This window comes from Gasterosteus aculeatus, chromosome 20 (assembly GCF_964276395.1).
Source record: "Gasterosteus aculeatus chromosome 20, fGasAcu3.hap1.1, whole genome shotgun sequence".
NCBI lineage: Eukaryota > Metazoa > Chordata > Actinopteri > Perciformes > Gasterosteidae > Gasterosteus > Gasterosteus aculeatus.
The window spans coordinates 13,550,032-13,565,233 of record NC_135707.1 but is presented as its reverse complement, the minus strand read 5'-3'; the positions used below and the strand labels follow the sequence as shown (position 1 = coordinate 13,565,233).

At 41.4% G+C, this 15,202-nt stretch overlaps 1 protein-coding gene across 1 annotated transcript in view; it reads right to left on the bottom strand.

Annotated features, from left to right (window-relative positions):
• Window positions 1-15,202, bottom strand: part of adcy2a (adenylate cyclase 2a) — a 40,192-nt gene that overhangs the window by 9,492 nt on the left and 15,498 nt on the right. The window contains exons 5-20 of the mRNA XM_078094087.1: window positions 12,237-12,386; window positions 10,448-10,596; window positions 10,169-10,280; window positions 9,861-9,988; window positions 9,313-9,471; window positions 8,990-9,122; window positions 8,725-8,901; window positions 8,579-8,622; window positions 8,352-8,432; window positions 8,071-8,140; window positions 7,793-7,890; window positions 7,478-7,562; window positions 5,961-6,098; window positions 4,959-5,072; window positions 4,683-4,867; window positions 1,331-1,415 (exon numbers count right to left, since the gene is read on the bottom strand). Coding sequence (XP_077950213.1) covers window positions 1,331-1,415; window positions 4,683-4,867; window positions 4,959-5,072; window positions 5,961-6,098; window positions 7,478-7,562; window positions 7,793-7,890; window positions 8,071-8,140; window positions 8,352-8,432; window positions 8,579-8,622; window positions 8,725-8,901; window positions 8,990-9,122; window positions 9,313-9,471; window positions 9,861-9,988; window positions 10,169-10,280; window positions 10,448-10,596; window positions 12,237-12,386 — 1,908 coding nt within the window. The remainder of the gene's footprint in view (window positions 1-1,330; window positions 1,416-4,682; window positions 4,868-4,958; window positions 5,073-5,960; window positions 6,099-7,477; window positions 7,563-7,792; window positions 7,891-8,070; window positions 8,141-8,351; window positions 8,433-8,578; window positions 8,623-8,724; window positions 8,902-8,989; window positions 9,123-9,312; window positions 9,472-9,860; window positions 9,989-10,168; window positions 10,281-10,447; window positions 10,597-12,236; window positions 12,387-15,202) is intronic.

The window sequence follows — 15,202 nt, the reverse complement described above, 5'->3', positions numbered from 1 at the left end:
TGTGGCTTTTATCAAAAAGCAGCAGCGCTACCATCACATGTTCCTTGTTATGTTAGACAGAAGCTTTAAGCATTTTCAGAAACAATGCATATAGCGCATATGCTAAGCCAATGACTTTTCTATGTGATGCCGCAACACTTGAAATCGTTAAATCAACCATTTTTGTACGCTTAATATTAGTTTAGAAGAGGCAATGGATGCATGTAGAAGGTGGAGCGTTGGCTTCTCTATTATTCACTCATGTAGTCATTAAGCTTTTGCGGACAAAATACAGATCGCGCAGGGCATGAAAGTGCAATAGTCATGCTTTTTTTTAAGCACCCTGTATAGAGCCCAGGGGTTAAGCGGCTTCCCTTTTAATGATAAACTCTGATAGAAAAGAGAAATATTCCTGTGTGCATGTCCACTATAAAAATAAAGTAAACTTGCACCCTCACACACTTCATGTTTACATGACCTCAATGTACTGGCGTGTATAATGTATATCCATAATAGCCAGACAAAAAATAAAATTTCTCCATGAATCCAAATGTTATGTCTTACAATGGGTTGGCGATTGTTAATTAACATGGAGTTGTTGCAGTTTAAGACTGTAGGGACAAGTACTCTAGAGGATCTCTTGAGAGGCAGTAGTCCCTGAGTTCTGGGTCGCAGTCAAGAACCCTTTAGTATAGAGTGAGAGGCACACTAATGAATGAACAGTCTTTGCATCTTCCGGGCAGTGAATTCCACTTTTGCAACTTCAGACTGGATGTTGTACATCACTGGCCAATAGTGTCCTTAACTGATCTCACAATGCCTCTCTTGCACAGCATGCGGCAAAGAGTTTTATCCTCTCTGCTTCTGCCATTTCCTCCCCAAGCTCTGTGGCTATAAAAAGGTACGTGCAGTAAAAAGAGCTATGAACAGTAGTATCGGGAGTCCAATTTGCTCTGCATTCACAGTAAACATCCAAAGCTAGTTCTAGTGAAGAATATACTTGCCAACGACATCATTGGCCTGGGAGCAATCCCCGGTTACACTGATTTATGAGCAGCTGGGCCTTATAGCAAACCCAATTGTGTTTATGTGTGAGAGACCTTTAAGGTGTTCAAGAGATCACAGGATTGTGGAATTCTCAAAGGGAGGCATGAGGTGTGCAAAAACAAAAACATTTGCTTCTCACACCTTAAGTGGCAAAAAAAGACCAGAGTTCATGTGAAAACCTTCTTAAATTGTAAGAGAAATAAAGACATACACATAGATACAAGAGACCAAATGAAGACTCAATGGTTTTAGAACTGTAGGAAGAGAACATTGCAGATAACACATGGTAATTGTGCGGACTTACCTGTCTGGCAAGTACAAGCAGAGTGATGAAGAAGATGAAGAGGGAGATAGATCCCATAGTCTTGAGGTCTTTGAGAACTCCTGGCCTTGAATGGCAGACGTAAAGAAAGATGTGTTCATGCATGGAGAGAGATGAAAGTAACAGTTTTATTAAAATTGAAATCATAATCCACTGCATGTGTCACAATCGAGTAATAGACTATTGTATTTCAAGCTGTCCCTCGGTTCAGACTGTCACTTCTGCTTTGCTGTGACAGCTTGTTTATCTGCAGGCATTAAATAACAAGATAGTTTCCACCATCTGCAAAGACTCTGCATTGTGAATATACATCAAGCTCTTGTTTTTTCACCATCACAAAGTTAAAAAAAGGACATCAGTGCATTTAGGCAACCAACCAGGATACAGCTATGTAATGCCCAGCACGTGCAAACATACTACTCCCGCGTTCCAGCTCAAACACTCAAGAGTTGCACATAAAGTCCAAAAGGATGCTGCTATAGGAGAGCAGCTCAGTTGTAGAAATAAATGGCGTTATTCAAATTCATAATTAAACTGGTTCTTAATGGCAGACTGAGTATAAGCTTTGAATGTTTGATAACACTCAAAAAGGACTGTCGTATCCTAATTTCTGCAAGCACATTTAGCATATTAATGGCCACTTTTATCTAGGCCAGCTCAATTGCATAGAACTTACAGCAATCTGAATCTCTCGCAAGACTGTGTTCTCTGCCACTGTGACCAAAACTGTTTGAAATGTTTTTGCTTCTCAATAGACTTAAACAACAAGCCACATTTGGTACATAACACCAGGGCATATGTTACTAAAAGTGAGATTGTGGTGGCAGGCGTGGTTTGGCTCGGCTGCAGGGGAATGGAGAAGGGAGCGGGAGGTCCCCCAGGCCTCCACGGGATTTTCTCCCTTTGAACTTTTGTTTGGCAGGACGCCGCGAGGGGTGCTGGACCTGATTAAAGAAAGCTGGGAGGAAGGTCCAAGCCCCTGCAAGAATAAGATCCAGTACGTCCTGGACTTGCGAGCAAAACTCCACACGCTGGGCCGGATGTCACGAGAGAATTTGCTGCAGGCCCAGGAGCGACAACAACGACTGTACGACAGAGGGGCCAGGCTGCGACGATTCACACCGGGAGAAAAGGTACTTGTATTACTTCCTTCTTCCAATTCTAAACTCCTAGCCAAGTGGCAAGGGTCCTTTGAGGTCACACGGCAGGTGGGGGACATCGACTACGAGGCGGTGCGGTCTGACAGGGGCAGGGGTACACAGATATACCACCTGAAAGCCTGGAGGGGGGTAGAGTCTCTGGTCTCTACGGTATCGGAAAGGGAGGAGCTGGGGCCAGAGGTTCCAAAAGCAGGTAATCATACCTCGCTCCCTCGAGAGGCTCATCTCTCCAAGAGCCAGAGGGCGGACGTTGCCAGGTTGCAGGAGCGGTTTGCTAACGTGTTCTCTCCCTTGCCAGGCCGGACCGACCGACCTCATAGTACACAGTATTGAGACGCCCCCGGGTGTGACGGTGAGGTCACGACCCTACAGGTTGCCCGAACACAAGAAAGAAGTGGTTCGGAGGGAATTGGTGAGTATGTTGGAGTTGGGGGTAATAGAAGAGTCCAACAGTGCCTGGTGCAGCCCCATCGTCCATGTGGCTAAGAAGGATGGATCTGTACGGTTCTGCGTGGACTACCGCAGGGTGAATGACGTGTCACGGTTCGATGCCTACCCAATGCCCCGGGTCGATGAGCTCCTGGACCGCTTAGGCACTGCACGTTTCTTCACGACACTGGATTTAACAAGGGCTACTGGCAGATTCCTCTGTCGCCAGAGTCCAAGGAGAAAACGGCATTCTCCGCCCCGTACGGTTTGTACCAATGTACCACACTTCCCTTCGGGTTGTTTGGGGCCCCGGCCACGTTTCAGCGCCTCATGGATCAGGTGCTGCGTCCACACGCTGAATATGCCGCCGCCTACCTGGACGATGTCATTATCCACAGGACCACCTGGGAGGAGCATGTGCGGCAGGTGGCCGCAGTGCTGGAGGCGCTGGAACGGGCGGGGCTCACCGCCAACCCGGGGAAGTGTGCAGTTGGACGGGTGGAGGTACGGTATTTGGGGTACCACTTGGGGGGCGGGCAGGTGCGCCCTTAGGTGGACAAGACGGCAGCCATCGCGGCCTGCCCGCGTCCCAAGACAAAAAAAGAGGTGAGGCGGTTCTTGGGGCTGGCGGGGTATTACAGGCGGTTCATCCCCGGCTTCGCGGACCTCACCAGCCCCCTTACCGACCTGACCCGGAAAGGTGAGTCAGATCCGGTCCAGGGGTCGGAGCAGTGCCAGGAGGCGTTTGAGAAGGTAAAGCAGGCTCTCTGTGGGGAACCACTCCTTCATACTCCTAACTTCTCTCTCCCCTTTATTCTGCTGACTGACGCATCGAACGAAGGGCTGGGGGCAGTTTTGTCCCAGGAGGTGGGGGGGGGGTGGACCGCCCCATGGTGTACACCAGCCGGAAGGAGTGTCTGGCCATCCGGTGGGCGGTCGGCTCCCTGCGCTACTACCTCCTGGGACGCTCTTTCACCATCTGTTCGGACCACGCCCCGCTCCAATGGCTCCACCGCATGAAAGATGCCAACGCCCGGATCACTCGGTGGTATCTGGCTCTACAGCCTTTTAATTTCAAGGTGGTCCATAGGCCGGGGGCGCAGATGGTCGTGGTAGACTTCCTCTCCCGCCCTCTCGAGGGCGAGGGGAGTAGGTTCGGCCGGATGGCTCCCCGGCCTAAGTCGGGCGGTGGGGGTATGTGGTGGCGGGCGTGGTTTGGCTCGGCTGCAGGGGGATGCAGAGTTTGCAACTATGATTTGAATGTCAGCCATTTAATGTGTTTCAGTTGATCGTTAGTTTGTCAGAAGCGACTGCGCGTGCGTAGGGACCATTCTGTGATTCTCACAATAGTCATCCGGCGGCGGGCCGCACTGGACGCCCCGGCGGGACGGATTCGGCCCGCGAGTTTGACATATGTGATGTAGAAGGTACATTTTTATTTGGTTAAATCCAAAGTTGTAGAAAGGACAAAACTTCTCGTAGCAACCTTCAAAACGAATTGTGACAGTTACAGTAACCGTTTCTCAGAGTTTCAGCAGTTTAGTAAAATTTTTGGTATACCGTTTACTTATCCGAACATTAGCACTAAGGAAAAAGCTTGAATACAAAACGTAAAAGCAATCCAAACTGGCCAGTGTTCAACTTTTTATGATGCATCCTGCATACTTGTAAATATGTAATTATGTAAATATGCATACTTGTCTTTGACACTCTTGAACAGAATCTGTTTGTCATTGTGCACTTACCTGTCCAGGCTTTCAGTCTTGTACAGGAATCTGCTATATTCATCAAGTAGAGAGGCATGTGTTCGTAGAATAATGACATTATAAACCACAACGGCTATGAGCATGATAATCATCTTCAGCTCATAGTTGATCCTCAGGAACACAGAGCAAGAGATGAGTCCCAGAACGCAACTGTAAATGAAATACTTGACAGACAGAAAAAGGGAAAAGAAAGTCAGATTTATAACCGGAAAACACTTAAGGATTAAAAACAATGAACACATTACGCACACTTACGGGAAGGTAGAAATTGTTTTTGCCCGTAAGTAGTTGGCCATTAGTGTAAAACTGTGTTTCATTGGAGGAATTGTAAACAGGAACCGGTGGCTGCAAATTGTCTTCTAAAAAAAACTAGAGAAAAAACAAGGTTGACAGAAATTAGGGATTTGTCTCGTCTTTGATTAGAACTAGAACATTTTTTGTGGATTTTTCACTGGAGGAAAATAGTGACAACAGCTCAATAATGTCCTTTAAAAGGGGAGCCTGCAGGATAAAATAAGGATTGCAGAGCAAAGCCAGCTTAATTTGAATCACCGCTTTTAGCAAAAGACCCACGTCAGGTGCAAAACAAGATTATGAACTCTGCAATCGATTTGTGTGAAGGTTTCAAACAGGGTCCTGACACTGTGATTTATTATGCAACATCGCAAAAAATTTAGCATTTTTTCCCCATAGAACAATGCCTCTACCAGATGCATCTAAAAGTGATGACAAAGAAAGCATGATACTCCCTTACCACTACAGGCAAATGGTGGCTGCACTATTATGCAGGGAAACAATACTGTTTGTATTTGAGAAAGCCAAAAGATAAACAGCTATGAAATATCCACTTAGTATGTGGCACAATGGAGAACAGAGCATTGAGATAACTACATCAAAATGCTAAATTCTCCACTGCCTCCAACCATGAGGATTGAGCCATATTTACAGATGTGGCACAACTATATTTTTTGTATTGTTGCAAATATTTGAGTTATTTTACCTCAGTAAGACAGTATTATTGCTAACTAAGTTTGTTTGATACATTTCATTTGGCAATGAATCTAAACATCACTAGGTTTTCAAGAAGGCAATTTATTAATTTTGTTTGTGTGACAACGTGTTGTATTTCATTACCTTCCAATTACAATGCAGTTACTAATGAGGAACGTCATCCTAAGGGTAGTGACCCTGCATTTCTAATGAAGCCTAATTGGTGTTACTCCTCCCTTAGTACAGTGCGTGCGTATAAAGGCTTACCATGTTGAAGACTGCCATTATGAGTATTAGAGCTGTAGTTGTCATGGTGAGGGTGATGCGGGGCCAGGGTTTGTTGGCAATAATGACTGATGACCTCAGAAGCCACATCCAAGAACTGGAGGCGCTTTTACTGCAGTGCTGCAGGGACACAAACACATAACAGCACACAATACAAGAACACATGAGTCGAAGAACAACGGAGGACTTGAGAGCAGAAATTAATTAATTAAAATATGTACAGCATGAGCAGATATATGCAGTCATATACCAGGTATTATTCTTGACAAAAGGACAATTACTGTGAAAAAATAAACAATGCAAGTTCACTCGCTGAAGCCACGATTACTGATTAACACTGAGGAAGTGGTGCTGATGAAAAGATCAACAGGCATACAATCATGAAAAGAGAGGGCTTATCAACTAATTGGTGCACACAGCAATATATTTCAAACTTCATGCAATAACCGTGCTACAGAATTACCACCACTTTATATAATGACACAAGCAAACAACATAAATGGGATCCAACAAAGCATTCTGTTCAACAACAACAATATATTTTTTAACCTTCATTAGAATCAAAGAAAAATGTTTTGTTAACTAGCTTCTTTCTGCCGCTTCAATGAGGTCGAACTTTGTATGTATCCAGAGACTCGCAGTAAAATTAGGCTTTTATTTTTCTTTTCATTTGACACTATATACACTATATAGTAATATGATATTAATATGTTTGCAAAATGTTTACGGAGTTATGGGTAAAAAAATCATCCAATGATTCTGCAAATATTGTTTGGGCCGGTTTGGGGGAAATTTTCACTTAGGACTTTTATATCAGACATGTGGTACAGGCCTGTGCCTTATGGAATTATAGTGTACCTTTAATTAAATAATAGTAATTTTCTTCCCACCCCTCCTTCTGCTAATCCTTCAATTATTTTTACTAGACAGTGAATATTCCCAAAGAGAGCTGAACTAGCTTTTGAAACGAGAGACCATCTTCAAGTGGACAGATCCGACTGCGGCCGAGGATTAAAAGTATTTGAGTAATTAATTGTAAGTAATTGAGTAACTAGATTATAGTAGTGCTTGACCTCCATTAAATACCTCATACGACTGAAATGAAGTCAGCCTTTTCTAAATGATTTACAATGCAAAATTATAAATAATACTTTAGACCCCAGAATTACAAGATCCAGTTGAGACTGGTTTGTCTGATCCTGAAACATGAAGCAAAGCAGTGGGTTGCGGACGCTTTGGTCATGTACAGCGTCAGGAGTCCTTTTTGCCCAAAGGTAAAACTGGTGGTAGATTAGGCCCACAACATAGGCTGTTAAGCTCATCAGAGGGGCACTTGGACCACTTTTGACCACTCAGGGGCCTTTGCTGTGACATTAGCACAACGGTATACCAATAGAGAACGGGCATTTCCTGGTTAAGTACAAGTTTTAATACAAAAGGACACTTAAAGTAAGGGCACTACCAAAAAAAATATGTTTGCAGTAAATTGGTTTACTTACAAGAAAGTGTCCAATAAAACATATGAGGAGGATCAGGGAAAGGATAAAGAAGGCTGTTCCAAAGGATATCCCCAAAACAGTTGTCCTAAAAAAATACAATGTCATCAAGTTCAGCATGTTTGGTTCAATGCAAGTTGAATATCATCTTGTAAAATGTAATTCAGTGCTGCCCTTAGCTGAAAATTATTTATCAAGGTACAGAAACACAAGCAAAGTATATGTTCATAGAAATAAATATACAGTTGTCCAGGCTAACAAGAGTACAACATTGCAGCAACAGTAATTCAATTTTACAATAAAATGAAGCACACATACTTTGGAAGGACGAGAATCTGCACAATAAAAATGCAGAAAAAGATCAAATAGGCGCAGGTGACATAGTACTTGAAGGCCGGTAAAGTTGTTGCTCTGTACTAAAAGGAGAACAAAAACGAGTTAGTTTCAACAAAAAGGCAGTCTCCCTGCAGTTAACAAGAGTTTAGGGATAGCAAAGTGTAGGCAAAGGAACAAGCAGCCCGGATGTGTTCTGTAATTCTCTTGGAAACAAATTGATGTAATCAATGGGGGTATTTTTGTGCTACTTCTTACTGTACCTCTTTCTCCAAAGTTTTGTTGTGAAAAAATAACGATATTCTTTGGATGTCTTCGGACTTGAGCCACTGTCTGTAAGCAGCAAGGTGTAGTTAAATACCAGATAACGAGAATACAGTTACTGTTATTAACAGTGGCAAGAAAGGGTTCAACACAGTCCACCTCATTAGGTTCCAGGACATGCAATAATGTGCAATTGTTTTGTTTCATTGTTTACAGTATGAAAACACTTTCTGTATGTATTTTCTTTTGACAATTACATCAAAATGACATAACACCTTACTTCTGTGAATTTATCCCATCAAAGGTCTTTATCATTCTCTCGTTCAGTTCCTCCTCAAACCGTTTCTTCTGAGACTTTGTTCTTTAATGGATAACGAGAAGAAAAAGAGTACATATCTTTTAAATTCACGTAACATTTGTCGGACACAAAGTCTCTAGTCCTATTATAGATCTTATCGACTGTCATTGTACTTTTAGGGGGACGATAATCCTGCAAAAGAAGCTTGCCTTTCTGATCTCCTCTGGAATTGATACTGCCCCATCGGCACATCCTAGACAAAGAGCAAGAGCAAGAGAGGGTCACAGGATAAAGTTGAACTTTCCCATCAACTAAATTGCAACATAACTTATGTTGTGAAAAAAAATTTACACACAGCAGTGTTAATTTTTCCATTCTCATTAGTCATGCTGTCTCTGTGGTGCAGGTTGGCGAATGGCTTGGCCGCTCCCCAGGACTCGAGGTAGCGTGTCATCCTGACGGAGGCTCTCATCTTCGCTCCGTCTATAGTGTGTCTGGAGCGGTAATGATGCTGTGGGCTCCGACGCTCCACCTGCACTGACACGGAAATACAGTTAAATTATTGCTGTTGAATGTTAATGTTAAACATTTTGCCGAGTGTGATGGTTGTGCTACAGTACCTTTGGGTTGATGACCAGATAAGTGACGACTCCGTTTTCCTTCAGGTAGGGGTCTCTTTCTTGGCCATCCCCATCTTCCACTTTGTAGGCCTCGTTCAGGTGCTCCAGTGTCACTGAGGTGATGTGAACTCGCCTGGCAACAAACAGTTTCATCAATAACTGCCTCACTTTCTATATAAAAATTATTTTCACATTGACAGAAACCAACCAGAGAGAACAGATAAATTAAAAAGGTAAAAGTTTTTTTATTACACCTACCAGTATGCAAAGCTAGCTTATGCAAAGTTCAACAAGGGCGTTTATTTAACTTCCAGTTGACTCACCCAGGTACACCTCCTGCTTCCATATGATTTGCCAGCGTGACATCGTGGGACCAAACATCATATTGCCATTTCTGAAGTCCAATCACGCCACACAGTACATTACCAGAATGCACACCAACGCGCATGTTGATGTCAACCCCAGTGGCATCACGCACTTTCCTATTGAGCACAAAAATCTGCTCTCACTAATGCGGAGTAAAAACGTTGCATGCATCATATACCTCGTTATAAGAGGAAAAATGCCTCTTTCTGAGCTCAATGGTGCTGATATGTATCTCAAATATAATTTAGTTCCCCTCCGTTGTTTTTTTTTTATTCTAATGGCTACGGGGGACACAGGAGTTTCCCGATGTATAATGATTTAACAGAGACAAGAAGCACAGCAGGGTGATTTTTTGTTGTACTGCAAAGCATTTCATTCCAAAATTCAGTATGAAGGAACCATCAGTGTCCATTCCTTTCATTTCAGATATCTTTACATATTTTCCATCACTGATGCCAAAGGTCTACCCACCATCAGTACTGTTTGTTTTGTAACCGGCACTTACTTGATGGCCTCACACATGTCCAGACCCATTTTCACACAGTTCTTGGCATGGTTGGGCAGAGACTCTGGCAGGCCGGACACACAGTAGTAACAGTCGCCAAGGATTTTGATCCGCATACATTCATTTTCCTGCATTTAAAAAGATGAATCACAGGCTCAGATAAAAAGGTGGGATTACAGCACAGGTCATTAGTGCTCACACAGTGAGTGTAATGTATGAATGATATTGTTTCGCTCGCAATTAAAAATCAAAAGTAGCACTTTGTTAGGAAGTGTCATAATTGAGTGTCCAAAAATGAAAAAGGTTACCTTGGCAATTTGATCGAATTTGCCAAACAGCTCATTTAGCATGTGCACCAACTCTCCAGGTGAGCAGTCACTGGCCAGCCGTGTGAAGCCCACAATATCAGCATAGAGTATACTAGAGATGGGGAAAAATCATTTTTTGTATATTACACACTGGCACACACGACAATGAATGGATAAACATTTGCACTACTATTCCTGTACTCCCTTCATACAGTGTGTGTCACATACGTGCCTTACAAAAGTACACTACGGCTTGGTTATACAAGTGGTGTTTCATACCTGACATTAGTATGTCTCTGGACATAAAGGTTGTGAAAATTGTTTGTGTTTTCAATCTGGCCAAAATTAGGTCCCTTCAGTCTCTGAATGATCTCAGCCTTCATCACACGGGCAATGTGAGCTGGCAGCAGAGACAGCAGGAGACGCTCCTAGTAGTAGTGACACAGAAAGACCAGATGCTGTAGTACAGTGATGGTCAGAAGAAATTGTTTTTTTTACTGCATTTCAAAACAATCAATATCTTGAATATACATTGCAATCAACAGCTGATGCATGCAAAAAGATTTATTGTCTGTCTAACTATAAGTACTACTGCAGTAATGTGCAGGTTAACTATTAAGTTAGGGTAACTAGGGTTAGAGTATAGGACTACTCACACTGGTAATGTATGCACTCAGTGTACTGCAAGGCACTTTAGATAAAAGCAGGCAGCAAACCGCATACATTACGGTGGCCCGAGAGAAGTGAGTCTCTGCACGGTTACTGCCAGCTGTCGCAGGCAGCAGTCGCTCTCCCAGGCTATTGGGAAAAGCTCCACCCAAGGCGTTTTTCAGCTTCACTCATGGAAGTCACAACAACACAAGCTGGATTCACCATAGGGAGAACCAACTACAGCCCAGGCCTGGCCTGGCTTTGATAACAGCTGGATTCCTCCTCGTCGGAATGTCTACAAAAGCAAAAAACTACGACAGCTACAGCAAAAAGGCAGCTTCATCCCAGGCTCACATAGCAGTGGGATTTAGTCAACACCTTCAAATTCTTCAAATGGGAGCCATCCTGCTTGTAAGCAGCAGCAGCAGCAACACCTCGGTTTACCTGGATTCTTGTACCCATTCCAACTTTTCACGCAGAAGATTGTAAAAAGCATATAGGAAGACATACATGGATACAATGTGTTAGTTGGCTGCATATCATCAATAGATTTAAGTATTATTGTGATTTGCATCCATAAATTAACATCATTCAAATTATTTGGAATTAAAAGGGTTTTTTTAAATCAGCAGAGCAAACAAATGTAGTTTAAAAAGAAATCTAACAGACAGGAGATTGCTACAAACAGTAAAAAAGAAAATAATTTAAAAATTAGGTAATTTATTTCCATGGGTTTTATAAAAATGTTATCTCGTGTTCAAGACATTGAATGTTAACCAATGCCATATTTCACAAGTCCCCTTATGTTTAATAATGTAATTCTGAATAGAATTGAAAATAATGTCCTGTCTTAGTGGACAGAGAGTTTATGACCTATTGAAGTGTTTTGGGGTAAATAGATGTTCAGGATGATTTGTGAAGTAGGATCCGGCTATTATCCCAAGTAACTCATGTTGGTTGGAAAGTTTTATTGCCTAAAGGTAAACAAAGTGTCCTCTTCCATCTACTTCAATCCTGAATGAAAATACCACCTGATATGGAGGTGACCAGTGGAGCGGATTCAGCTCCCCCCTCCCACCCCCAATCCCAATCCCAAGCATTTAATAAATCATTTAATGCGTAATGCAGGTTGGTGAGACATTTACATTGATATATTAAAAAAATACTTTAAGATGGTGGACGTTGTAGGGAAAATGTTTTTGGAACAACACGTTTTTGGGCTGTGGATTTTATATCAATTGCCAAATTGCCTTTGGTGTGCCGTGAGGTTTAAATGAATCCACTCTAATTTCTCACATTCAATGGACATTAGACATCAACACCCTCATTATCACTAGCAACACTTCACTTATACTTTCACTCAATGTATACCAGACTTTCAATGGCTCGAAGATAAAGACTTGTGATGTCACTTTACCTGTTGTCTCTTCTCAAACTCCAGCTTAATCGGGGACTTGATACAGTTGCATGTGTCCTGGTAAGTCTGTTTGAGTGCCAACTCCATCAGATGTTTGTGGTACGCCCCTGCCATGTTGCCACACATGAAAATGATAATATTGGCCACAATCTGTATGGAAACAGAGCACAAACAAGGCAGGTATTAGATAGAAATAAAAACTGTGAAACAGATTACATTTAACATTACCATCTTTTAGTGTGTAAAGACAATTACAAACCAAAGCAAATCAAATGAGGTTTTGTCATTCTCCTATAAGAAAACAGTGCAGCAGGAAACAAGCTTTTATGGCGGGGAACTAAGGTTTAAGTGAAACATTCTGGTATGAACAATTTTAAAAGCCTCCCCTCAATCTAAAGTAGGATAAGTGCTTCATACGACGCCGATTTAAAAACAGCTGAACTACCCCTGTAAGTGTACTAGGCCTGTGTAACAGAGATCCGGCAGTGATGTCAACATCCAGAACAGTGCCCTGCAGTGCCCCCAAACTCCCCAAAAGGTGTAAACCTAGTGGAAACACTGCACTGTATTAAATGGCCAGGTGGCATTGAATTTATAAAAAGAGAATGATTTTCATCTTAATCAGTTATTCAAAAAGGAAATAATTTCCAAACTTGTGAGAGATAAAAGAAGAAAAAAAGTATAGTTCAATGATAGATGGGTGAATAGGATGCAACTCTGGTTCAATTGTTCAAAGCCTTAAAAACAGCATCATTCCTGCATCGGCCTGTGACTTGATCAGTGTCCTGCTAGAAAAAGAAGACACTAATTAGAAGTCTGGTTCAGGTTCACATTCCAAGAGGCCAGTCCTTTTTGATGGTGTCATTGTCACTGGAACTAAATCGTAATGCACATTTATATACCTTTATTGACCCATTTATTAATTTCAGTATTTTTCCATAGCCATATTTTAGGTAATTCATTTAATATTCAATTAGATGGAATTTCCAAAAACCTCAAAAGGGTACATTTGTAGTTTTTCCATTGGTAGGAAAAATCTAGTCAATAAAAAAAGTGACATTTAGTTTTGGCTTAATTGAAATTCAAAACTGCCATAACATGCTAACCAATGTGAGTATGTTTAAACACAGAACATACACAACTACATTAAATACAATTATGCTCTTAAACCTTGCTGACAGTTTTATGTGCACCCTCCTTCAGACGAGTCACAGTACAGCTCAGCCTAATGAGTCCAAGATAAAACGTTTACACCAGGAGATTGGTCCTTTGATTTTGCCAATTTATTTTCTCCAACATCACCCGCAAGCAAACCTTTTTTGTTTTCCCCCCACTAGTTTCAGTGTTTTAGAAGGAACGGATAAATAAAAAGACCTGACATCCAAAGGCAAATACCTAATTTTTCATTCAGAATCCTGTACATAAAACAAGAAGTTTGTATTAAATATGACTCATACAGATAAATGTTTCTCCAAACAGAGCTCTTCACTATACGCGGAGTGCAAATTGTGATTTGTGAGAAGTGAACCCTGTTGTGTTTATTTTTACTTAAAACCAGCACTTTACTTTCATTCACATCATTGCATGCATTCCCATGGCAGCACTACACAGGCCATTAGACAAACTATCCAAATATCCTTGAGCTCAATATAATGTAATGGTTCTCCCCCATTGGATAATACACAAACTGTGTACAATTTCTGTAGATCCAGCGCTGTCTTTCACTGACGGTCACATTTTCTGTGGTTTCGCTATCAGTCTGATTCTTAACAATTTCCCTGTCACTTGCAATCTGTCTTTATATCCAGCATACTGACTTTCTCCTCATATTGACCAATGGAAATATGCAATCTCCCACGCCGCCCCCATCTCTCTCATCACAGAAATCTGTCCAACAGATTAACAACCACCGTTGTTTTAAGATTTGTGTTTGTAAAAAAAACAGTGAATCTCGTATTTCACTCTATAACTGTTAAAGACTTTATATGAGTCTATTATATTAATTACACGACATATGTGTAGTCGTTATGAGGACCTACCGCTGATGAGCTGTAAAATGTGTCATCCAATTCCACCCACAGTACCAGAGTAAGCATACGGTTTTCTTTTGCCAACAGTGAATTTGAGTACTGTTGTTCCATCTTTAACAACAGAACAATGATTACTCATAACCTCAGTTCAGTGTTTTACAAAAAAAAAAAAAAAAGACCAGTAATATCCCCCATTTGAAATATAACAAACTACCAAGTTTGTTATATTTCAAATGGGGGATATTACTGGTCTTTTTTTTTATATCTATATATATATCTAATATATATATATATATATAGATATATATATAGGAGAGAGGGAGAGAGAGAGAGAGAGAGAGAACAACAATGAAATTGAATTGAAACATGAAATTGGATTATTTTTTCCCAGTAGGGATATTTAAAAAAATAAACATGTATTAAACACTGAATGTGCCCGTCTCTCCATTACATTACTCGTCGATTATATTGGAAAAATGCAAATGAAAGGGCAGAAGCATGTTTCTGTGAAGCCTGAGAACATGAACGCTGGTTGCGTTCATGTTCTCCTTTTATTAATGTATTTAGGCCAGACGTCCCTTTTGCTGTCCACTGAATTTAATGAGTCGTCTCTCATTTGCAAACACTGAAAGTTATTTTCTTCAAATTGAAAAAAACATGATATTTCAAAGCCTGGCTTCGTTCATTAGTGCAACAAAACGACATGAACTTTATGCCATACAATAGTGTGCAGAGCACAGAGTTTGGACTGGTACAACGAATGAATGACATCCGGAACAATCAGTGAGAATCAGGCTTCTGTAAGCTGCTTCATAAAAAGGGTTTTTTTTTTCAGTGGTACATACATTGTATGCAATGTTTAATTATCACACTGTAAATAACCATGTGGACATTTTCATGTCATGTTGGTACTTCTCATATGTGGCTGGTGGGGTG